The 21,157-nt window shown below is 28.6% G+C and overlaps 3 protein-coding genes across 4 annotated transcripts; 1 reads left to right on the forward strand and 2 right to left on the reverse strand.

The window, feature by feature from the left end:
- Window positions 1–2,742: 2,742 nt before the first annotated feature.
- LOC123293220 lies at window positions 2,743–4,977 on the forward strand. Its single transcript, XM_044873967.1, has 4 exons — window positions 2,743–2,869; window positions 4,293–4,486; window positions 4,811–4,897; window positions 4,963–4,977. The coding sequence occupies exons 1-4, from the start codon at window positions 2,842–2,844 to the stop codon at window positions 4,975–4,977; spliced, it is 324 nt and encodes a 107-aa protein (XP_044729902.1). The 5' UTR covers window positions 2,743–2,841.
- A 3,350-nt stretch (window positions 4,978–8,327) lies between these two features.
- LOC123305485 (transmembrane protein 181) lies at window positions 8,328–15,939 on the reverse strand. Its single transcript, XM_044887209.1, has 13 exons — window positions 15,882–15,939; window positions 15,619–15,819; window positions 14,799–14,902; window positions 14,554–14,724; window positions 13,843–13,945; window positions 13,502–13,655; window positions 13,014–13,094; window positions 11,657–11,756; window positions 11,463–11,590; window positions 10,289–10,438; window positions 10,122–10,224; window positions 9,825–10,053; window positions 8,328–8,900 (listed from the first exon to the last, which is right to left on the reverse strand). Exons 2-13 carry the CDS (start codon window positions 15,774–15,776, stop codon window positions 8,756–8,758), a joined length of 1,626 nt encoding a protein of 541 aa, XP_044743144.1. The 5' UTR covers window positions 15,777–15,819; window positions 15,882–15,939; the 3' UTR covers window positions 8,328–8,755.
- A 1,727-nt stretch (window positions 15,940–17,666) lies between these two features.
- LOC123303320 (pre-mRNA-processing factor 17) lies at window positions 17,667–20,587 on the reverse strand. Of its 2 annotated transcripts, none has more exons than XM_044886272.1 (8): window positions 20,324–20,587; window positions 19,723–20,257; window positions 19,448–19,662; window positions 19,067–19,175; window positions 18,841–18,995; window positions 18,577–18,710; window positions 18,285–18,506; window positions 17,667–17,876 (listed from the first exon to the last, which is right to left on the reverse strand). In XM_044886272.1, the coding sequence occupies exons 1-8, from the start codon at window positions 20,486–20,488 to the stop codon at window positions 17,699–17,701; spliced, it is 1,713 nt and encodes a 570-aa protein (XP_044742207.1). In that variant the 5' UTR covers window positions 20,489–20,587; the 3' UTR covers window positions 17,667–17,698. The 2 variants fall into 2 exon arrangements, with proteins under 2 accessions (XP_044742207.1, XP_044742206.1); XM_044886271.1 differs by having other exon boundaries at window positions 19,723–20,266.
- Window positions 20,588–21,157: the final 570 nt, after the last annotated feature.

Raw genomic sequence — 21,157 nt, forward strand, 5'->3', positions numbered from 1 at the left:
CGTTAAAACAAAATAAAACTTATTTATTTATTTTAAGCACATGTGATTTGAATTATAAACACATCATTGAAGCAGCTGATTCCGGTTATACGATCATGCGCATAGAATACCAGGCCTCCAAAATGGTGTTTCTCCGTCAGCTGTTTGAATATTGTATTTTCATCTTTGTTAATCTACTTTGTGACGCCAAAATATATATACTTGGTATACACTGGGCTTATCTATTTAAAATATATGATCTAAGATTAAACTCATACACGTATACACGTATATGTTTTAATGTACCTTAACTTCCTTTACATTATTTATTCCGATACACACAGGACCAGGTAAGGCTAGAAAGGCCATAGCCTTATGCCCTTGAATATTTTCTGCCCTCGATTATGATAATGAATTTTATTGTTTATTAGATTTTATTAAACAAATTTTTATATGTAAAACATTTTATAAACATTTAATTATGAGTTTTCAGATAGAGGATCAACTCATCGAACTTTGGCAAAGTATTTTTCTTTTTCTAATGTCTGTTCAGTTGAACGGTGAGCGAGAAAGATAAAAAAAGATATACTAAGATCCGGAGAAAGAGGAGGTGTTGAGACGGCGAATATACGATCGAATTTATCACAAGATAATCTTCCGGCTTTATCGTTACTTACTATAAGCAGTAGAATCGTTAGAAATTTAAATGTCGAAGAAATAACTCACGATTTCGCAAGTATAAAAAAAAACTTCAAAAAACTATTTAATTATTATTGTTAATTAATTATTGTTGAATAAAATTTATAACTAATATTTTTGTGTATTCATTTTACTTGTGGTCAATGATTTAAAAAGACATTTTTCTTGGCCTTTTCAGAGAGTTAGCCTAAGGCCTAAGAATGTTTAATATGCCCCTGGATACAAAGTAAATTTTTTTATAATCATATCCTTTTTGCAGAAAAGCTTTTCTATTCTTCAAATATGTTCTTACATAATTATACCAATGTATAATTATTAAATATGGTATAGTAGGTTTAATCTCAAGTGTGTAACGCTTAAAAATATGGATGCTACGAAAAAAAATTTTGATACAGCTGTTCATATCATCACCTAATTAGTCCATTTTCGGTTATCCGTCTGCCCATCTATCTGTCGACACGATAACTCAAAAATGAAATGAGGGCGAGTCCGTAAATGAGCAACATAGGTCAATTTGGTCTTGAGACTCATCTTGCAAACCATTTGAGATATATCAAAACTTTAAAAACTTTAAATATAAAAAACGTAAATGTTCCTTATAAGTAAATAATCAACTTTTGTTTGAAACATTTTTTCGTAAACATCACTGTTTACCCGCGAGGACGCAAATTAAGTGCAAATTTTAAAGTATGTATTATATGGGATTATCAGTTATGTGTGTGTGACTATCTAAGAGTAGATATCTTTCTTTACTTACATGACGTAAAAAAACGATTGCGACATCAAAACTGTCTATAAATGGTATTTTAACAACTAACTCAGTCAATTGTTTGTTTTTGTCTGTTTTTATGAATGTTTGTATTGTCGGAGAAATGCAATCATAGTTAATTTACGTAAAATATGTTTAAAATCGAAACAGGTCTTAAGGAAGTTTTATCTGTACCGAATTTTGTAACGTAATTCCATAGAGATAATATATTCTCCAGACTATTTTATTAGATTTAAATTTACCGGGAACCTTGAAATAATCATATGAAAAAATTATCATCAATTGTTGAATGTTTTATTTAAAATTTTTTTGATAACATTTCATGACCAAAAATCTATTCCTATTCCTATTGTAACTTTCATATAAAAACACATACTTATAGCCAAAAATTTCAGAAAGAAAAAATTTGAGAATGATAAAATATAAATCAATATTAATTTTAAATTTTTTATACATAGGTTTTATGTTTTGATAGTCAAGATTGTACCTGATTACACTATTACTACCCTATTATCCACCGAAAACTACCTAAATTTTATCAAACAAAGTTTCGAAGAAAAAGAGTTGCAAAGCTAAAAGAAGTTCATATATCTTATCATTTATCTTAGTTCATATAAGGTTATCATTTCTACGGTATGGACTATGGTCCGAGAATGTATACATCTTTACATTTGTGTTAGATTAGCAACCTCATTATCACCTTTCCAGAATTTCCTTCTTTTACCCTTCAAAATTTTTTTTTCGCTACAATATTTAAGGTATCAAGCAGTAGCAGATTTACCGGGAAGCAAAGGAAGCAATTGCTTGGGGCCCCGCTTCGACAGGGGCCCCAAAAAATGGAAAATTTTCAAAACACATTCGAAAATTTGAAAAAAAAAAAATAACGCATGAAAAAAAGAAAAAATCCATGTCAACGACAAGCTTGAAAAACTTGACTTTGATGATGTTATTCATCAATTTGCGGCTGAGAAAAGTAGAAAAAAGTTGTAATTTAGATAGTAAATTATAAGTTAACTGTAAAATATATTGATTATGCAAAATTAACTAGTTTTTTATTATTTTGAAATATCGAGGGAGGGGGTATTTTACAATGAGGGCCCCAAAAACCTGAGGTTGCTTGGGGCCCCGTCAGAGGTAAATCCGGCACTGGTATCAAGGATTTTATTTTTAATTAATATTAATAATTAAGTTGGAGAGAGATATATTAAATATTATTCGTCTCTCTTTCATGATGTCATCATTTTTTTGTCATACAAAATATATAATGATATATTTAGTACTCAATATTTTATCTATAGCAGTACCTAATCTTTTGTGAAACAAATTAGTCACACAATAAAACTTGATTTGCTTTAAAATTATTTTGTGACAATTACTTCAGTGGTTTTTTAACAATGGAAAATCAAAGCGATGAAGCTCAAGGTAATTATTTCGTTTAATTTTTTTTTTTTTTCAATTCTGTTAAGGAAAATGGAGAAAAAATTAGAAATGTCCTCATAATAAGCCCTATGAAGTGACCGATAAGATACGGTATCTTCTCGTTTATGTTATTTTTATTTTATTTAAATTTTCTTATTACTTTAAAAATTATATCTATGAAAATAAAATCGATCAAAGAATTATCGATTTTGAAAAAACATAAGGATTAATATGTCGACAAAACTAGGGCCGATATTACCATTTCAGTTAGTTATTTAATATTATTATTGAATTCTAAACATGTCGCAACATGTTCAAATTTATTATTATCATTTCAGTTAGTTATTTAATATTATTATTGAATTCTAAACATGTCGCAACATGTTCAAATTTATTATTATCATTTCAGTTAGTTATTTAATATTATTATTGAATTTTAAACATGTCGCAACATGTTCAAATTTAATTTTTTTCGGAACTTACTAGTATATCATAAAAGAATCAGTTTTTTGAAACGAGATAAAATGCTTATAATTGAAAATCATGGAAAATTGTTTATATATGATGGGATTTTCTGTTTTTCCAAAAAATTTAGTGACTGATTTATATGGAAAATACAAGGAGCTTTTTATTCCTCCGTTTTTTTTTTTCAAAAAAATGATTATTTTACGAGACGTTTTGCTAAAAAAGCTAATTTTAACATGTTTAAAATTTTTTACTATTTTTTTTAAATTTTCCAAATTGACTTCCATTTTGAGCTTTGTTTACTGTACTTAATATTAAGAAAACTTCTGTATATTCATCAATTTTAATTAAAAATTAGCCATAATATCACTCTGAGCTACATTGACCCACCTATGTTGAATCTGAATTTTGCGTTTTAAGCAGTTTCAATAAATAATAATAAGCAATTAAATTGTTTTACATCAAATATAAGGCATTGTGTAACATTGCGCAATAAAAATGATGCTTCTGATTTTTCCAAATTGACGACAATTTTGAGCTTTGTTTCTTTAAATAATTTATGCAAATGTCTTTGCATATCTTTGCAATATTTTCTTAAAGGTTCGTTACTAAAGGTAAATTATAAGATATAGCGTATCTTTAATTAGTGAATTTAAAGACACGAATTTGTATCTTTGCCCCTAGCGCTAAATCTAATAATTGAAAATAGATTGAGTATAAACATATTAAGTTGGCCCTATGATTCAAACCAGGTAAAAACTTGAAAAACAGTGGCTATATTATTTTCGCTTTTTAACAAAGGTTATTCTGCACCTCAAATTCTGTATGATTGTAACTTTAGCTCGTCAAAGAATTCAATTTCAATAAAAAATTTAATACTTTTATTTTTAAAGAAATAAAAAATGATTGCAACAACAAATATATATATGCTATTTTTCACTTAAATTTTTATCAACTTCAGCTACTCCCTGGGACTTTGGAGACGTGTCCGCAGAACTTGAATTAATAGAAAATGCAACAGATAGAGCACCAAATAATATAACTACATTACTGATTCAATTGGAAAGATCTGGAGTTCTGGCACAGAACAATATAAATCAAATTAATCAATATTTATCAAACAACCAGAATAATATAGACAATAGAATAAAATTTGTAAGTATAAAAGTTAATTATTTTTGATAAATTATAATAATTTGTGGAATTACTGTGAAAAGTGAATATTTTCTCATATGCCAATTGTACCTTTATTCTCCCAAAATTAAGCTGATATGTATTATGATTTTCCAATCCATTTTCGAATTATTAAGGTGGAATTTTTTTTTTTTGGCGCTTAATAAAATTAAATGCAAAAGACTTTATGAAATGGAAGTTTTTAGTTTAATCAAGCAGAAAGATATAATTATTCCAATTTTCTTTGCAACACCTCATTCTTGAAACAATTTGAATCCAAAAGTCTTATACAAATCTTTTTTACAGAATACACTATTATCAATAATATATGAAGATTTATATGGATACTATATTCAAATTATTGAAGATGTAGAATGGGAAAGGCCAGTTACAGTGGATTTTAATGAATTTTTTATCAATACAGTACTTTTACTATTTTTTACTCCATATTGTATTAGTCAATTCAATTATAGTAGAAATTCTAGACTAAGACTTAGTATGAGAGATTCTAGATTCAACATCCATTTTCGAAGTAAGTCTATGTGTTTTCTATCTTATCACTTCAGTGTTTGTTTTACTTTTAATATTTATAAGAAACAATATTGTGACTAGTCTAACTCTAATCAAATAGTTAGAAAAGAACTCAATGTCACAAAACTAGATTTTCTTTGAACCATTTGACGCACTGTGAAAGCAGATTGGACATTATCGAATTTAAATTTCTTAAATCTTAAAACTAAAACCTACCATTATTTTCTTCAAAACTGTTTAGAATGTACTTTTTTCGATTCTCGTTAGATATTTTTAGCTCTAAGTTACGCGGTGTTCAAGTAAATTCGACAATTTCAAATTTGCACATCATTCAAACAAAAACTCCATTAAGATAATGCGTAAAAGCGCATTCTACAGAGAAATGAAGCGTTTGAATGCAATAAGTTTTTACTAAAAAGTTTCAGTTTCGATCTTTCTTTTACAGTGCATAATTTAGCTAAAAGATAACCAGAATCCATAAAAGAGAATTCTAAACTGTGTCAGCTGTGGGTAATTTAAAGAAAACAATACGTTTTAATAAAAATATTTAAAAAAAATTTAAATTCGAAAGTATCCAATTTGCTTTGACATTACGCAACTCAGCCAAAATGTTGTACTCTTCGAAAATTATTCAATGCAAAATGGATTTTACAGATCTAAATTAAAGTTAGTTAATAAAATTGTTTAATGTGTTGCAGGGTTTTTAATAAGAAGGAATGTCAGTGACGATATGGCACTTTATGAAGACATTGAAGATTACGATGCTCTTGAAGACATAACTATAGAAGAATACACAACAATTTTTACAACTGTGTTAAAGAAATACAAACGGCGATTCGCACTAAGAAATCCAAATTAAGAAACTTTTAGTCTAATAACCTACTTAGTTTAAGATATATTAATTTGTTTTTCTATTGCATTTTTATTTTGATTATTCTCTTAGTACTTTGTATTTTATAATAAGTTACAAATCAAATCTAAGATTTTAATTTTTTTATCAAAAAAAAATATTACAAATAAATTATCTATAATTAAAATTGTAATGTAGTTTTTACTCACAATTTATGCGATATTCCTAAGACTGAATTATTTGTTACTTATACTCCCATCAAATTAGATGAAATTTACAGTGGTTTAAGTTTTGGTTGCAGCAAACTAGTTTGCCAATTTTTCACGTTTTTTTTTTTCAAATTTATATCAATTTAGTGCTTCAGTAGTAACTGTGCATTTTAGTGAAAAATAGGTGAGCCCAAAATTATCGAGCGTTAAATTTCAGATCGATTTGTACATACAAATTTTGTCTTATTTTTCATATTTTCTGAAAAATCTATATCAATGTAAAATTTTCGTGTGTTTTATAGTTTTTTTTTTCTTTTATTTTAGTTTAATTTAGTTTTTCTTAAAAACTTAAAAATTTAAAGAAAAAAAAGGTTCTTACTTATAAAAGTTCTTAAAAATTTCCTACCGTTCTGAATATTGTGATTGTTTCCAAGCTTTCACATTTTTATACCATGTATATATGAAATATACATAGTATTATAAGTTTAGTCCCAAGTTTGTAACGCCTAAAAATATTGATGCTACAAAAAAAAAATTGGTATAGGTGTTCATAAAATCACCTAATTAATCCATTTCCGGTTGTCCGTCCGTCCGTCCGTCCGTCTGTGGACACGATTACTCAAAAACGAAAAGAGATATCAAGCTGAAATTTTTACAGTGTGCTTAGGACGCAAAAAGGGAGGTCAAGTTCGTAAATGAGCAACATGGGTCAATTGGGTCATGGGTCCGTAGTACCCATCTTGTAAACCGTTAGAGATAGAACAAAAGTTTAAATGTAAAAAATGTTGCTTATAAAAAAATATAAAACTTTTGTTTGAAACATTTTTTTGTAAACATCACTGTTTACCCACGAGGGCGTTAATTAGGTGCAAATTTTATAATATGTATTAATATAGGAATATCAAAGTGAATATCTTTTGTTATTTACGTGACGTCAAAAAAAAAAACGAATGCGCATCAACACTTGCGCATTATATGAGAATATCAGTTAAATATGTCAGATATGAATGAATGTGAAATGTGAGTTATCAACACTGCCTATACATGGTATTTCAACAAATAACTCAGTCAATTGTTTGTTTTCACTTGTTAGAAAAGATTTTTTATTTTTCCCATTTTTTTTTTAGAACTTATTCAAAAACTATGCAATTTTTTAGAGCGTAAGATTTTCAACCGGTCTTATAAGCTTAAGATTTTCAATCGGCTTATAATTTTCACTAGTTGAGGGTGGAAAACAAACATATGTATGCCTCCTATCATAAATTATACAGTAAGTATATTGTAATACTTGTACATGCAAAACTCGTAAGTGTAGTACTTACACAAACAGTATGTAAGCCTCGTATAAATTTATTTAAATATCGATTTTTCTAAAAATTCGCAAAACTGCACTTTCCTTCTGTGGTACTTTGTGCAGTCTCACTTGTCACACATATTTGGACTTGGCACTAGAACTCATTAATTTTTTGGAAAATATGGTGATTGAACAGTTCGTAAAATAATTTAATGAGTATTTTGTTCATTATAGCTAATTTTCATTTATTTTCTATGAGGTTTAGAGAAACAGATGATACAGGTGTTCTTGAAATTATCGATGAAATTTTGTGATTATGTTTTGAGCTAAAATACGCAGCACCGATCTCAAGATTGGGCGGATCATAGACTTTCCCATAAACATTTATATTTTAAACTGTAAGCAATAAAAGGGATACATTTTCTTCTGATCGAAGAAACTTTCAAATTATAGTCCCTTCCTCAAAAATAAACAATTTTCAGGAAATAGAATTGCCAAAAAATCAACTTTAAGGGAAACTATTAGTTTAAGACTATAGGTAATCAGTTATGCTGTGTCACTTGAAAATTGAAAATGAAAATTAAATACAAAATCCAATAGGCTTTCTTTCACACATTTAAAATTTATTTTAGCAAATTGAGCTTTAAAATACAATTCAAATATATAAAATTAATTTACAAATGTTTTTTGTTTTTTTGTTTTTTGCTATTAAGGCCTCTGTTTATTTTGGTTACATAATAAGAGGCAATTTTAGAATATACCAAAATTTCTGAAGTATGGCAAAACTGTAAATTTTTACTTTTTTTTTTTACAAATTTCTTAATATTATTTTTGTTTCAAAGATTTTTTTTTAGTGGTTAAATAAAATTTATTGGAAATCACAATTTTAAGTAATTAGTCAGTAAATTGTTTTTTCGTATGTAACATAAAATACGCCGAATTCCGAGAAAAAAATTTGTCAAGTCAAAATAGAACAGAAGAAATTATATAAAGTTAGCATTTTTTTTATTAAACATCAGTAATTTTTCAGAAATTTGTTCAATTTTCGCTTCACTAGTACTCAAGAAGGGTAAAATTAATCAAATCAAAGTCTATGGAGTGTGTTTATTTCTTTGGCACGCTCCGTAGCCTACATGGCTTCTAAGCAAAAACAAAACTCCATGTCAGGAAGATACCATCCATATACATAATCTATACTTTTCCGCTCCGAATAAATTCGGTATCACTTTTACCTATTTATTAAACATAAAACTTAAACATTGTGTTTTCCAAAAAAGAGATATTTATCCAAATTTTCTTATTTAATATTTAATAGTGTATCAACAAAATAATTTAACAACAATTATTTATACTTTGTTTTAAAAAATTTAATCACTATCATCATCAGGACGATTACGATTTAATGGACGACGACTATCCTCATCTGAACCATAAATAACATCTTCATCAGAATCATTGATCATTGAGAATGCTGGATTATCTTTTGTGATTACTGAATCTATAAAATAAAAACTCAATGAATAAGTAAATAAATTTTAATAGTGTAAACGTACTAATTTTTTGAAAGAAAAAATTCGTTACAGGGCAAACTCAACGGGAAAGGATCGATAAAGGAGTTACAAATGTTGTAACTCCACAATACAAAAAAAGTTAAATATAAAAGCTCTAGGCAATTAAAAAAAACTAGCACTTTTATTTTATCATCTTTGAACCATTACTAAAATCAACACCGGACTAAAATAAATTCTATAATTTTTGGATCAAAATTACCCCTTCCACCGAGTTTCATGAAATTTCAAAACAAAAAAATTTTTTGTCGTTTTTCTCGATATTTTCAAAGAGTTACCCCTTAAAAAAATTGCAAAAAATCGAGAATTTTTTTTTATCTCCAATTTCGATAAAAATCAGTATATAAGGTTTTGAGATACGGATTAAAATCAATCCAAATATTGCGATAACTCAGAAACTCTGCATCCAATCTTTAAATTAACCTGATTTTTATACTTTTTGGATCAAAATTACCCCATCCACCGAGTTTCATCAAATTCCAAGACAAAATTTTTTTTTTGCACCGTTTGAGGGAGTTAATTTTTAGCTATATCAACGAAATTAAGACCCATATATATGCAACAAGATCAAAGAAAAGTTTAACACAAATGTGCACATGTGAAAACAAAATCTGGGAATTTTACCAGTTATGCTCTGCCATTCAGGTAGGTATAATCCTTTGTATGAATCAATAAAAAAGTGAAAACTTTTAATTAAATTTCAGTGTTTTCTTTCAAAATTATTTCTTTCAGTTATACATTGCTGGTTTTTATGCGTATACATTATATGAATACACAAAATCTAGCTATTCATGTTACAAAGCCCCAAGTAAGACATACCCGGTCAATTTCGGGTCCCAAAGTTATACAATTCTTGAATGTCTAGTACTTACCATGAATACTTCGATTATTTGGTGAATAAACATATGCCATTGTATACAAATAAAAATTTAATAAACCATAAAATGACATAAATTGTGCTGAACTATTGTAATGTGTTGATAATCGCGCCACAAAATTATCCTCAATAACACCAAAACCAAATCGCATTAATGTTATAACCAATGTAAGTGATAATACCACTAGCATTAGTAATGTTAAAAATTTTAATCGCATATCTAAAAGAAAATTCAATAAAATTACAAAAAGTTTAATTTTTTTTCTGGTGTATTTATCAAATACTTACCAAAGTATGGCATTGATCTCAATTCACTATACGCTTTTAAAATTAAGAAGAATAAATATACTAAGTAAATCGCAGCGAATATTAGGAAGAACATTTTTAAAGACTAAAACAAACAAAAAATCAAATTCAATTCAACCATTCCTAATTTTAAAATATATTATTCATACCTCAAAATGTTGAGTATCTACTTCGTAATTATATGTTGGATCTTGTAATTCATTATAACGATCCCATGTTGCAAGAATAATTGCCGAAATCCATAACATCCCAACAATAAATACTTTAGGAAAATAGAAAGTTAACCATTTTCTTTCATTCTAAAAAAAAAAATTTTTATTTAACTACTCATGGTGAACAATTGTGACATTATTTGATGCAGATACTAAGAAACATATTTCGCTGACATCTAGACATAAAACAAGATTTTTTTTAATGGTAGCTCAATAACGGTGTGTTCAAGTTAGTGTTGGTTCCAAAATACTTCTTCCAACGAAAACGTCTTTGAATTTTTTAATATATATATACAATATAAAAGCAATGGTATATAAAATGACTAGACCAATACAATAAAAGAGTAGACTATTTGTAGCCCCAGATGCAAAAGGGGGGAGGGTGTTATAAGTTTGATCACTATATGTTTGTGTGCGTGTGTGTGTCTGGCTGCCTGTCTGTGGCATCTTAGCTCCTGAACGGATGAACAGATTTTAATTATTTGTTTTTTTGTAAGGTAATTTAATGGAGAGTGTTCTTAACTATATTGAAGAAAATCGGTTCAGTTTCGAGAGAGCTACAAAGAAACAACCATATTTGCCGGGAGTATTTTAAATTTTGTAAATTTCGCTTGTTAATAAATAGTTTATTCATATATTTGAACAGTATTAATATATTTTTCTAAAATATACTTTAATTTATCAACGCGTGTTGAAACCCAGTTTAAGGATACTCTCTTCTTTTTATGTCGCAGGTTTTCGCGTGCCAAAAAGATTTTCTCAATAGGAAAAGAGTAAATACTAGAGTGACTACTGCAGGAGCTGTCACAGTGGTGAGGAAGAGGAGTCAATGTCTCATCTTCTCTGTCACTGTCCAGCTCTTGCCACGAGGTGATGGACTAATTTGAGCCAGCCTCTCTTTGACTACTTCTCCGACCTAAATTCCGTCGACGTCAAAGCTCTCCTGCTGTTCTTAAACAGCTCCGAATGGTTCATGGAGCAGTGACCGGGGATGGGCCAACCTTTTTTCGGTATCACAACGGACCCTATGTTCTAAGTGTGTCCCACCCCAGGTGCACTTATCCCACAACCACTTTAACCTAAACTCTAACCAAAATAGATATGATCTAACCTGTCTTAGTCCATGGTAAACACATAACCAAAACAATAATAATGCACATAAAAATGTAGCTTGTAAAACTGCATCTAACATTCCAGGTATCCAGGAATTTATCAAAAACATCATTGGGAACATTGGATCTAAAAAAGAAACAAAAATTGAAAAACTAAGTCAAATAATACTATATTTAAGCTTGAATAACTTACTATTATAAAATAGTAATAGTGGCAATAACAAAGACATCCATTTTTGTTCAATTGACCAATCGAACATTACATATTTGCGTAATGTATGCGCAAACCAGCACTAAAATTAATTAGAAAAGTTTATTTTTACTCAAAATAACATACAATAAATTTTTAAATATTGTTTTAAAATCATTCCACTTTTAAGTTCAGTAATAATTTACTGCACCATTGTTGGGGTAGTCCAATGAATAATTTTTCGCTTAAATTGATTGCTTTAAGGGATATTTTTATCATGCATTTTCGTTAAATCTAGCCTGAAGAAAATTAATCTTTGATTTGATGTTATTATTAATAGAAATTAATTTTTTTTAACTCCTTCATTTAAAACAAATTGAATTTTCCAACGACGTCACATTTACATGTTCTTCATTGCGCTTCCACCATATTTCTATTTAGTGCCTTAGAATATAACTTATATTATTTGCAGGGCCGTAACTAGAGTGAATAACGCCGGTGGCAAGTATTTAGAAGTAGTATTTTAAAATTCGTATAATGATAGTATTTAATATAAGCTTAAAGGCAAAATGGGGGAGAGCCGCCATAATCGTGTCATTTTACCTCAAACAGTCTGTACATTTACTTGATAAACTTTTTAAATTTATTCAAATGACAGAGTATCAAATTAAAGTATTGATTTCTCTCCATATTTTCGAGCAAAACAGGGAACTCATTACTCTCCTAAACGATACTAGGGTATTTTGTATAAAGAAGTTGATAGTAAATAAAGTAAATAATAGAGAGTAATTATAGAAATAAAATCGAATTAAAATTGTAACTATAGTTAATATATTCGCTTTTCATTTTAATTTTAATAAACCAAGTATGTAATCTTACTAAATTTGGGTTATACTTTTCAAATTTTGGATCAATATTAACCTATCTTTAATAGGTTTCAAGAACTCGGAGTCCTGGTCCCGGAATTAAGCACATAAGTGTAGCTAGCGAAAAACTGACATATCAGCTGAAAAGAATGACTCAAAAAAAATTCCAATAAGAACGGACCAAGTTTGCCTGCGTTGCCAAAAAAATCAAAATTTTTTAACTTTATGACGTCATCAGAATCCAAAAAATTTCATTTTGCTCTATCAAATCCAAATTCTATCCAATTTTGATAAATCAAGTATGTAATCCTACTAAATTTGGGTCATACTTTTCAAATTTGTGGTCAAAATTTACCTAACTCTAATAGATTTCAAGAATTTGGAGTCCCGGTCCCGGAATTAAGCACAAAAATGATAGCTAGCGAAAAACTAGCTAGTTATGCTAGCATAACATTTTTTATAATGGATTTTGTTAAAAAAATTTTTTAACTTACCGTAACAATAAATGTACCAAATAGGAATATAAATCGAAACCATATTTCAATTTGTGTAAACGCTGGATTATAAGTTTTAAACTGTAAAGAAATATTAAACAGATTTTATAATGTTAACTAAAATAACACAACTACAGATAAAAGTTATACAAAATAACGAACTAAACATAAAAATTAATACGTTCACGAAATTTTTTTTATAGCTCCTATTCATAAGGCAATTTTAGAATCTGATGAGTCCCCAACAATTGAGAAAATAGAAGCATTGGTACGCTCATGAAATGTTGGCTAAAGCAGCTTCCCCTTTCTCAATCGTTAGGTTGAGAGGGTGGAAACTGCAACAAAAAGGCTCTCGAAGTAAATGTGCGAAAACTCGAGAAATGGGCACGCCTTGCTCAGACTTTTTGAGAAGGGCTAAAACACGTTTTCAAGTCATTTTAAATAAAATTTTGATCTATCCTAAATCAAAATATGGAATAAATACTTACATAAAATATTATATCCTGTATATTATAACGCTGATGAAATGCTTCCAAACCATAAAATCGAATTGTAATAATATAATGATTATAATCTAAGAATCCTAAATGTAATGCAATAAATTCATCACAATCTTGTTTTTCACAACGTAAATGGCGCGTTCTAAAAAAACAATTTAATTGTTCTCATTACAACTTTATGTCGTTGAAAACTACCTCTTCACACAATTTCGTAAAAACTCATTAGAAATAGCTTATAATAGATTTTACAAAAACTAAGTTTTAGTACTTAGAAACTAAGTACTGCATTTTTCATATTTTTTGTATTATTACACTGAAGAATGTCTTACCTATTTGTTGTTCTATCTGGCCGTAAAATTTTTACGTGCGTATGATCATCCGTTAAACCATCGATGGCAACACTCACGTGAAAACTTTTATCGAAAATCTCCTCTAAAAGAAAAATTTTGGCAATTATTTATTATGATTCTTAGAATCCCACCTTGGTCAATTTTTTTCTCATGTGACCCAGTTGTTTATTTGACAAATATCTTTAGTAATAATATGACACCTCCATCTGTTCTTGAGTCAGATCTATAGCGGCAGATTTTAGGACCAGCAAAATTTTAGAACTATTAAATGATGGTGATAATAGACACAAAGGGCACCACTGAGACTTATAGAGACTAAAAAGACAATGAATGAACAAAAAACACTAAATGATGCAAATAGGCGAGGCAAATTATCAATTCCGGCGCAGTTTCTGGTCAGGATTAATAAATAATTTTGTAACATTAAAAAAAAGCAGTGACCAAAATTGGGCCGTGGTCCAAATAGTGAGAAGCGCGAGCAAATTTAACATGTAAACAAAAGACAATTCAACAACGTCTATACGTAGGTTTTTACTTTCTTTTTTTTTTCTTTTTTTTTTTTGAGAAAATCACTGACTGACGAAATATGGAACCAAAAAATTATGGTCTGGGTTTCTTTTCAAATACTTTCCATTAAATTGAATCGATTTCTGTTACATTTTGTAAAGAAACACAAAAGTTTTCTCTTACCATCATTATTATTCGTGGACATTTTTGCAATAATCCATAACTGTTGGCTATACGTCGTTAAAGTATTAGTTTTCAATATAAATGGACCAGTTGAAATATCATTATGAGTTAAATTATTATTTGCTAATAAAGTTGAAGCATTTACTTCGCTTGAACTTGTAATTGGTGGACCTTAAAAAATATTAAAAGATATTTGTTATATGTCTGATTTTGAGTGAAAAAAAAAGTATATTTCTTTTAATTACCAGCTAATCCAATAAAAATACCTAATCCAAATAATGCAAAAAATGCGAAAAATACCATTACGAATTCACGTTTATGCATTGAATATAATCGCATTGAGACGGATCTAAAAATAGAAATAGTTTATGGAAGCAATGTCTTTTAAGCTTTTAAAAGCAGTCAAGCACAAAATGGGAAGCAAAACAGAAATTTTTTGCTTAGAAGAGGGCAAACAAGATATTTTTGGACTAAAAATTTCATAAATTCAACATTATTTTGGCAAAGACACGTACCTTTTGCCAAATAAATCAATGGCAATTACTCAAACCCAGTAAACGATTGAAGAAATTGGTCCGAGTTATCAATCCTCAACATATAAAATTTTAATAAATATCTCAAAAATTATTCGTGCAATCGTCAAAGGGATCCGATTTTTACATTGTTTTGAATCAAAATTAATTTTGTCGAATTTTTGCAAATTTCTTAAGGGGTATCAGTTTGTTTTTTATAACAAAGGTAAACTTAATATTACAGAGGTATTTTTGACTATTTTGAAACGTTTTAACATCAGCGGATAGTTTTGGAGATATCGCTAAAATCATGTACGAAAAGTTTTTGAGCTGAATGTTTTTTAGATGCTAATTACGCAAAATAATCCAAAAAGAAAAACGAGTTTTTCTTGAGAAAAACTCGTGGATCGGTTTTATCCATGCTTGGACCCCGGATACGCTGAGACCCGGTGGATCTTTTTACTATCGCCTTTTAGTATCACCGTATAAAAAGATAGTATATAAATTTTCAGAAAAGTCAATTCTTATTAAAAATATAAAAAAATAATAATACCTTTCACATCGATCATGATGATAAGCTGGTGCAATATATTTATTAAATTCACTAAATAAATCACTAAATTGTGATAATGCGTTTCGTATTCGTAAACTCCAACCGGCTGTTGGTAGATGATATGAATATCCTAAGCCAACACCGTCTAATTTAGCCATTTTAATAAATATTCTCAAAAATAAGCACTATTATATTTACATCCTAAAACAAAACAATAAAATTATTTAACCACAATTCCATTAATTAATAAATCACTTCATTACCCACAACAATTCTAGTGTTGTTAATTTTCCTTATACATTTTCCGTTTTATGTAAATTTATCAAATTTTGCTTATACATACGTTTTATTAGTTAAAATATATTTTAAAATAATAGAAATGGTTAAAGTAAATACAAAATTAAATGGAAAAGCATGTTATTTTTTCGGTTTTTCTAAATAAACACCTACAATATTATTGATTGACGCATGCGTTTATACGCATTTCCATTCACATGGAAAATATTAATGAAAATTATTATTTATTAGATAATAACACACCTGTCTCTTTTTATTATAATCGAAAAAATTAGTTATTTCAATATAAGAAATTTTTATTTTTCTAAAACAATATTTCTAAAATATAATAAGGAACATATTTCGAAAATCTCGGTTAATTTGAGATTTTCTATATAAATATAATTCTTTTCATTACTCTAAAACAATTCCGAAATAAAATAAATTTCTAATCATAGTTTATGGTGTAATCTGTTAATGAGGAAAAGGCCAAAATCAGCTTCGAAATTTTTACATCTTTTCTAAATGAAATAAATCATAGAAATAATTTATATTTCTACGCGTTTAAAGTAGTCCGGCTGTTTGAGCAAGTACGGTGAATGTTCTTTTTATGGTATTCAAAGTCCCTTGATAACAATATACATAAATTTTGGGGCCTCTTGTGGTCAAAATTTTGAATTATTTCATTTTAAAATTGTGATTTTTAACACAGTACCTTAGGGACGAACTCACAATAATGTTAATTGCACAAAAATTAATCGGTGATAGAGATTCTGTTTATGCAAAATAAAAAAATATTACCTTTGCGCTTTGCAAAAATAAAATATACAAAAATTTTTGTTTTTGACTTTTTTACGATATTTTTAGAGCATTTTATTATATTTACGTCATATAAATTGCCTAGTTTACGATATTTTTAGAGCATTTTATTATATTTACGCCATACAAATTGCCTAGTTGACGATATTTTTAGAGCATTTTATTATATTTACGCCATACAAATTGCCTAGTTTACGATATTTTTAGACCATTTTATTATATTTACGTCATACAAATTGCCTAGTTTACGATATTTTTAGACCATTTTATTATATTTACGTCATACAAATTGCCTAGTTTACGATATTTTTAGAGCATTTTATTATATTTACGTCATACAAATTGCGTAGTTGACTACACAACAGCCGGACTACTTTCAGCGTAATTCAAAGGGATAACTTAAAGAAACTTTCTAAAATATTCGAATGATACTTAGTTATCTTTACAGGGCCGTCATTATACGGGGGTTCAAGGTTGCGTGGTGCCCGAGTCTTGGGTGATGGAGACCATAATATTCATTAAAGAAAATTTATGATTTCGACAAGAAGTTTTAAATAAGAATGTTAGTTTTTTTATAAAGAACAACTTTCTAATTTTTAAGTGTTATTCTATCTTTTACCTTTTAGTTATTCTATCTCTTACCTCTTTAATTAACTATTGTAGCAACCCAGAGAACTATATTCAATCTGATGTCAGAACATGCTGTCCCCTATCAAACTTTGCAACTTTTGTTATTCAAGTTATTTTTTGATTGGTCAACCACAAAAAAAGAAGCTATTATTCATAACAAAATAAATGACCCACCCTGTATATGAATGAGGCAGGATATTAATATATAGGATTTATAATTCAAAAATATAGGAATAGAAATAACTCCAAAAATTAAACTAAAAAAAATTCATAAAAAATAAATTTATTTCAAATAATATTTACAGTCATAATTCCTTATTATTTAAATCAAATACTCAAAACAAGATCATAATTTTTAATCCCAATATTTAATAAGTCCATCCCATCCTGCTGTCACAACTTTGCTTGGTTCGTGTGGATGCCATAATGTATTTATACAAACATGATCATGAGCTTTCCATTTTTTATATAATTTCGTTGTTTTCCAATCCCATACGTAGCATTTTCCATCTGCATCTCCGGATATTAAATATCTAAGCAAGAATAAAATATAAATTAGAAAAATATTTTCGCTATAAGTATGAATTTTTGTTTGATAGCGAAATCAAATTTAAATCCAACTCATAGATATCAATTACGATCGATACAATAATTTTTCAAACCCACTAAACAACTTGCCCCTACCGAGCATTTCTAAATGATAAAGCTCCCTCATTATTTTAGTCGTTTTAACATGTGAAAGACTCCAGAGGATCAAATAACAAGATAAAACCAATTTTACCATTTTGGCCTAAACTAAATAGCTTTCACAACTTTGTGAATAATTTGTTAAGAAGAAAAACAGAATATTTTAGGGGAAAGTAATTTTATAATATTAAGATTGAAATCACTAAATAAAATAAACCGATGCCACTTTATTTAAAAGTAACAAATTTACTTACGACATGTCAGGTGAAAAATCTAAAGTGCAAGCGTAACCAGCGACCATATGTCCAGTAAATGTTTTTTTGCGATTTAATTTAAATCGATTCAATGCTGAAAATATAACAATTTTATTATCCATACTTTGGCATGCCAACCATTTAGCATTCGGTGATAAGGTAACTGCAGGCATTGAATGCATTGTTGGATCGGCAATATATTTCATATCAACAGGAATATCCCTAAAAATGAAAGAACATAGATGCATTATTCATAAAAAAAATTCTAATTAGTCGTTTAATCAGTTCATACCATTCCCAAACTCTTAAACTTTTATCATCGGATGTTGTAACAAAACGTCGATGTTCATCCACGAAGGTAATTGTATTGACTGCACCCAAATGTCGATCATATTCTTGAATAATTTCTCCTGATTTTGTATCCCACTAAAATTCAATTAAAACACTTATTTTAAATCTTGATCTTTATTAAAGGATTTTCAACTTAAGGATGAACTAAAGGAAACAACTCAAGGATGTACGAGTAATGTAAATGTTATTTAACATAAAAACTTACACAAATAATTTTTTTATCCGATGTACCGGCAACAAATAAATTTTGTTTATTAATATCTGGATTGAATTTTGCACAATATGGAATTTTTCGACTGGTAAATCTTGATATACATTTTCCAGTTTCTGTATCCCAAAGTTTTATATACCTATCGTAAGCTGAAAATAAAAAAATTTCAGTTAATTTTACAATTTGATTATAATCTTAAATCGTATGAATGAAGTCTTACCTGCTGATAAAAATTGAGTACCATTATTATTGAAATTAATATCTCGAACAGCTTGTCGATGTCCATAGTAAGTTCGCACACATCTACGCTCATTATAAACTTCCCAAATCTAAATAAGAAAGCAAAAAAAATTAGTCATAAAGAGAAGTATCAAAGACTATTAATGCGATCTCGAGGCATTTAAATAAAAGTATCTGGATGACCGAGCTTTGCTCGTTACTTATTTTAAATAAAACCTAGCTAGATCGATTTTTTTGCACCCGAAACCCCCTGTATACTAAATTTCATGGAAATCGTTGGACCTGTTTGATAGCTTTCAATTAACACATTTTTAAATTTTCAAAATTAACCAAGTAACCTAGCGAGTACTTAAGTACTTACTTTTATACGACAATCCATACTAGCTGATAATAAAAGATGAGCAGTTTTTGGAAACCATCGAATAGCAGCAATTCCTTTTGTGTGTCCTTGCCATGTATGAATATGTGCTTTTGGTAAGAAACAACGATCCGGAGGTGAATCTGAACGTAAATTAACCCCAACATCTTGAGGAGCATGTAAAAATGATCGGCCTTGATAATCCACACTGTCTTTAACTAAAAAATAAATAAAAATATTAATTATAGCAATAAATTTCCAGCAAATTTTGTTCTTACTATGAAGTACAGTTTTCTCTTCAAATGGTTTTTCTTCAGTCTGTTTGCCTCGTTTATGCCGTTTCGCTAAAATTTCCTCCAATTCTGCAGCTTCTTCTTCTGTTGGTCTGGCAACTTTTTGTTCATCTACATATCCACCCCATGGACCAAGGAACCCATCAACATCGTCTGGTTTATCATTCTTGTTACGTTTTCGCTTATCTGCTGGACGTTCTTTTGTTGATTCAAATACGGTTTTCATTTTTGATTCTTCTGCAGCCAAACTTGAACCAACAATACTGCTACCTTCAATACCCGTAAATCCTACACTCGGGTCTAAAGCATAGCCAAAGCTATGGAAAGTACGCCGTTGATTTTCGAATTGAAAATCACTCATATGTGCTTTTTCAACATAACCGCTTAACATATTCTTTTTGGCTTTCATTTGTTCCGTGATAAACGGATTTTCTGGACCAACTTCTGGTGCGAATAGTTCATCGTATTTTGGATTATAAACGATTTCATTTGAGTGAGGGTCAATTGGTTTTATCATGTCCTCAGTACCCTATACAATAATAATTCATTAGATAATATTTTTAAAAAAAGACTGTTTCTAACTTACTGTTGGTACAACTAAGGGTGCAGCACAAATTTGTAAAGATTTTGCAGTTGAAAACTCTTTATTTTCTTCTGCAACTGGTTTCAAATGTGAGGTTAACTCTTCTATATTTACATCTTTTGAACTTTCATCATCATCACTACTACCATATTCTTGTAAACTTAACATTTTTAGAGCATCAAAATGCAAATTATTTTGTTTAAAACGTCTATAAATTCGTCAACTTTGACAAGTTTATCAATAAACACACATTGACATAAACGTCTTTCTTCGTTTATAAGTAGCAAAATATCATCATTCGTACTATGCTAAGTTTAAGTAAAGTAAGTCATAAAATGCGCTGCTAGATAGCACTTAGATCGTTTCTTTGAAAGCGCGTATATTGTTACGTGTTTATTATAATACGAAATATTGATTATAATACGAAAATAGGGGAGCCATTAATTAAAATTAAAAAATTTTTTTAATATTAATAAATTTAAAAAAGAATTTTTTCGGCAAAAATAACCCGGTTAAATGACGCTTTCAATTTTGATTATTTCTCTTAAACCCACAGAAAGAGTGGAGTTTATTCTTCAACATACTTTAAATTGAATAAAATAACTTCAAATTTAATATTGGGTAACCATCCTTAATGAAAAAACATTAGATTCACAGTATTGGGATCTGACAAAAGGAGGCATGACACCTGGTTGTCAAAGTAGAAACTAATTTCAAGTTACTGGTTTTAGTGTTGAGCATTGAAAAGTTTGGAGTTGATTACTTTTTGCAAGTTATATTTACAACAATAATAAATAATTGATAAAAATAATTAAATTATTTCGTCTGGAAAGTATT

Source organism: Chrysoperla carnea, chromosome 1, assembly GCF_905475395.1.
Source record: "Chrysoperla carnea chromosome 1, inChrCarn1.1, whole genome shotgun sequence".
NCBI classification, from domain to species: Eukaryota; Metazoa; Arthropoda; class Insecta; order Neuroptera; family Chrysopidae; genus Chrysoperla; species Chrysoperla carnea.

Bases quoted from the DNA above. Each gene is read 5' to 3' on its own strand.
- LOC123303320 (XM_044886271.1), bottom strand. From the start codon at position 20,488: ATGTTAAGTTTACAAGAATATGGTAGTAGTGATGATGATGAAAGTTCA. The intron at 19,663-19,722 runs GTAAGAACAAAA...TTTATTTTTTAG, and splicing joins AGAGAAAACTGTACTTCATA to TTAAAGACAGTGTGGATTAT. The intron at 17,877-18,284 runs GTAAGTAAATTT...ATTCTTGCTTAG, and splicing joins GATTTTTCACCTGACATGTC to ATATTTAATATCCGGAGATG.
- LOC123305485 (XM_044887209.1), bottom strand. From the start codon at position 15,776: ATGGCTAAATTAGACGGTGTTGGCTTAGGATATTCATATCATCTACCA. The intron at 14,725-14,798 runs GTAATTAAAAGA...ATATTTTTTAAG, and splicing joins TATTTTTATTGGATTAGCTG to GTCCACCAATTACAAGTTCA. The intron at 10,054-10,121 runs GTAAGTATTTGA...ATTTTCTTTTAG, and splicing joins GAGATCAATGCCATACTTTG to ATATGCGATTAAAATTTTTA.
- LOC123293220 (XM_044873967.1), top strand. From the start codon at position 2,842: ATGGAAAATCAAAGCGATGAAGCTCAAG. The intron at 2,870-4,292 runs GTAATTATTTCG...TATCAACTTCAG, and splicing joins TCAAAGCGATGAAGCTCAAG to CTACTCCCTGGGACTTTGGA. The intron at 4,487-4,810 runs GTAAGTATAAAA...TCTTTTTTACAG, and splicing joins TAGACAATAGAATAAAATTT to AATACACTATTATCAATAAT.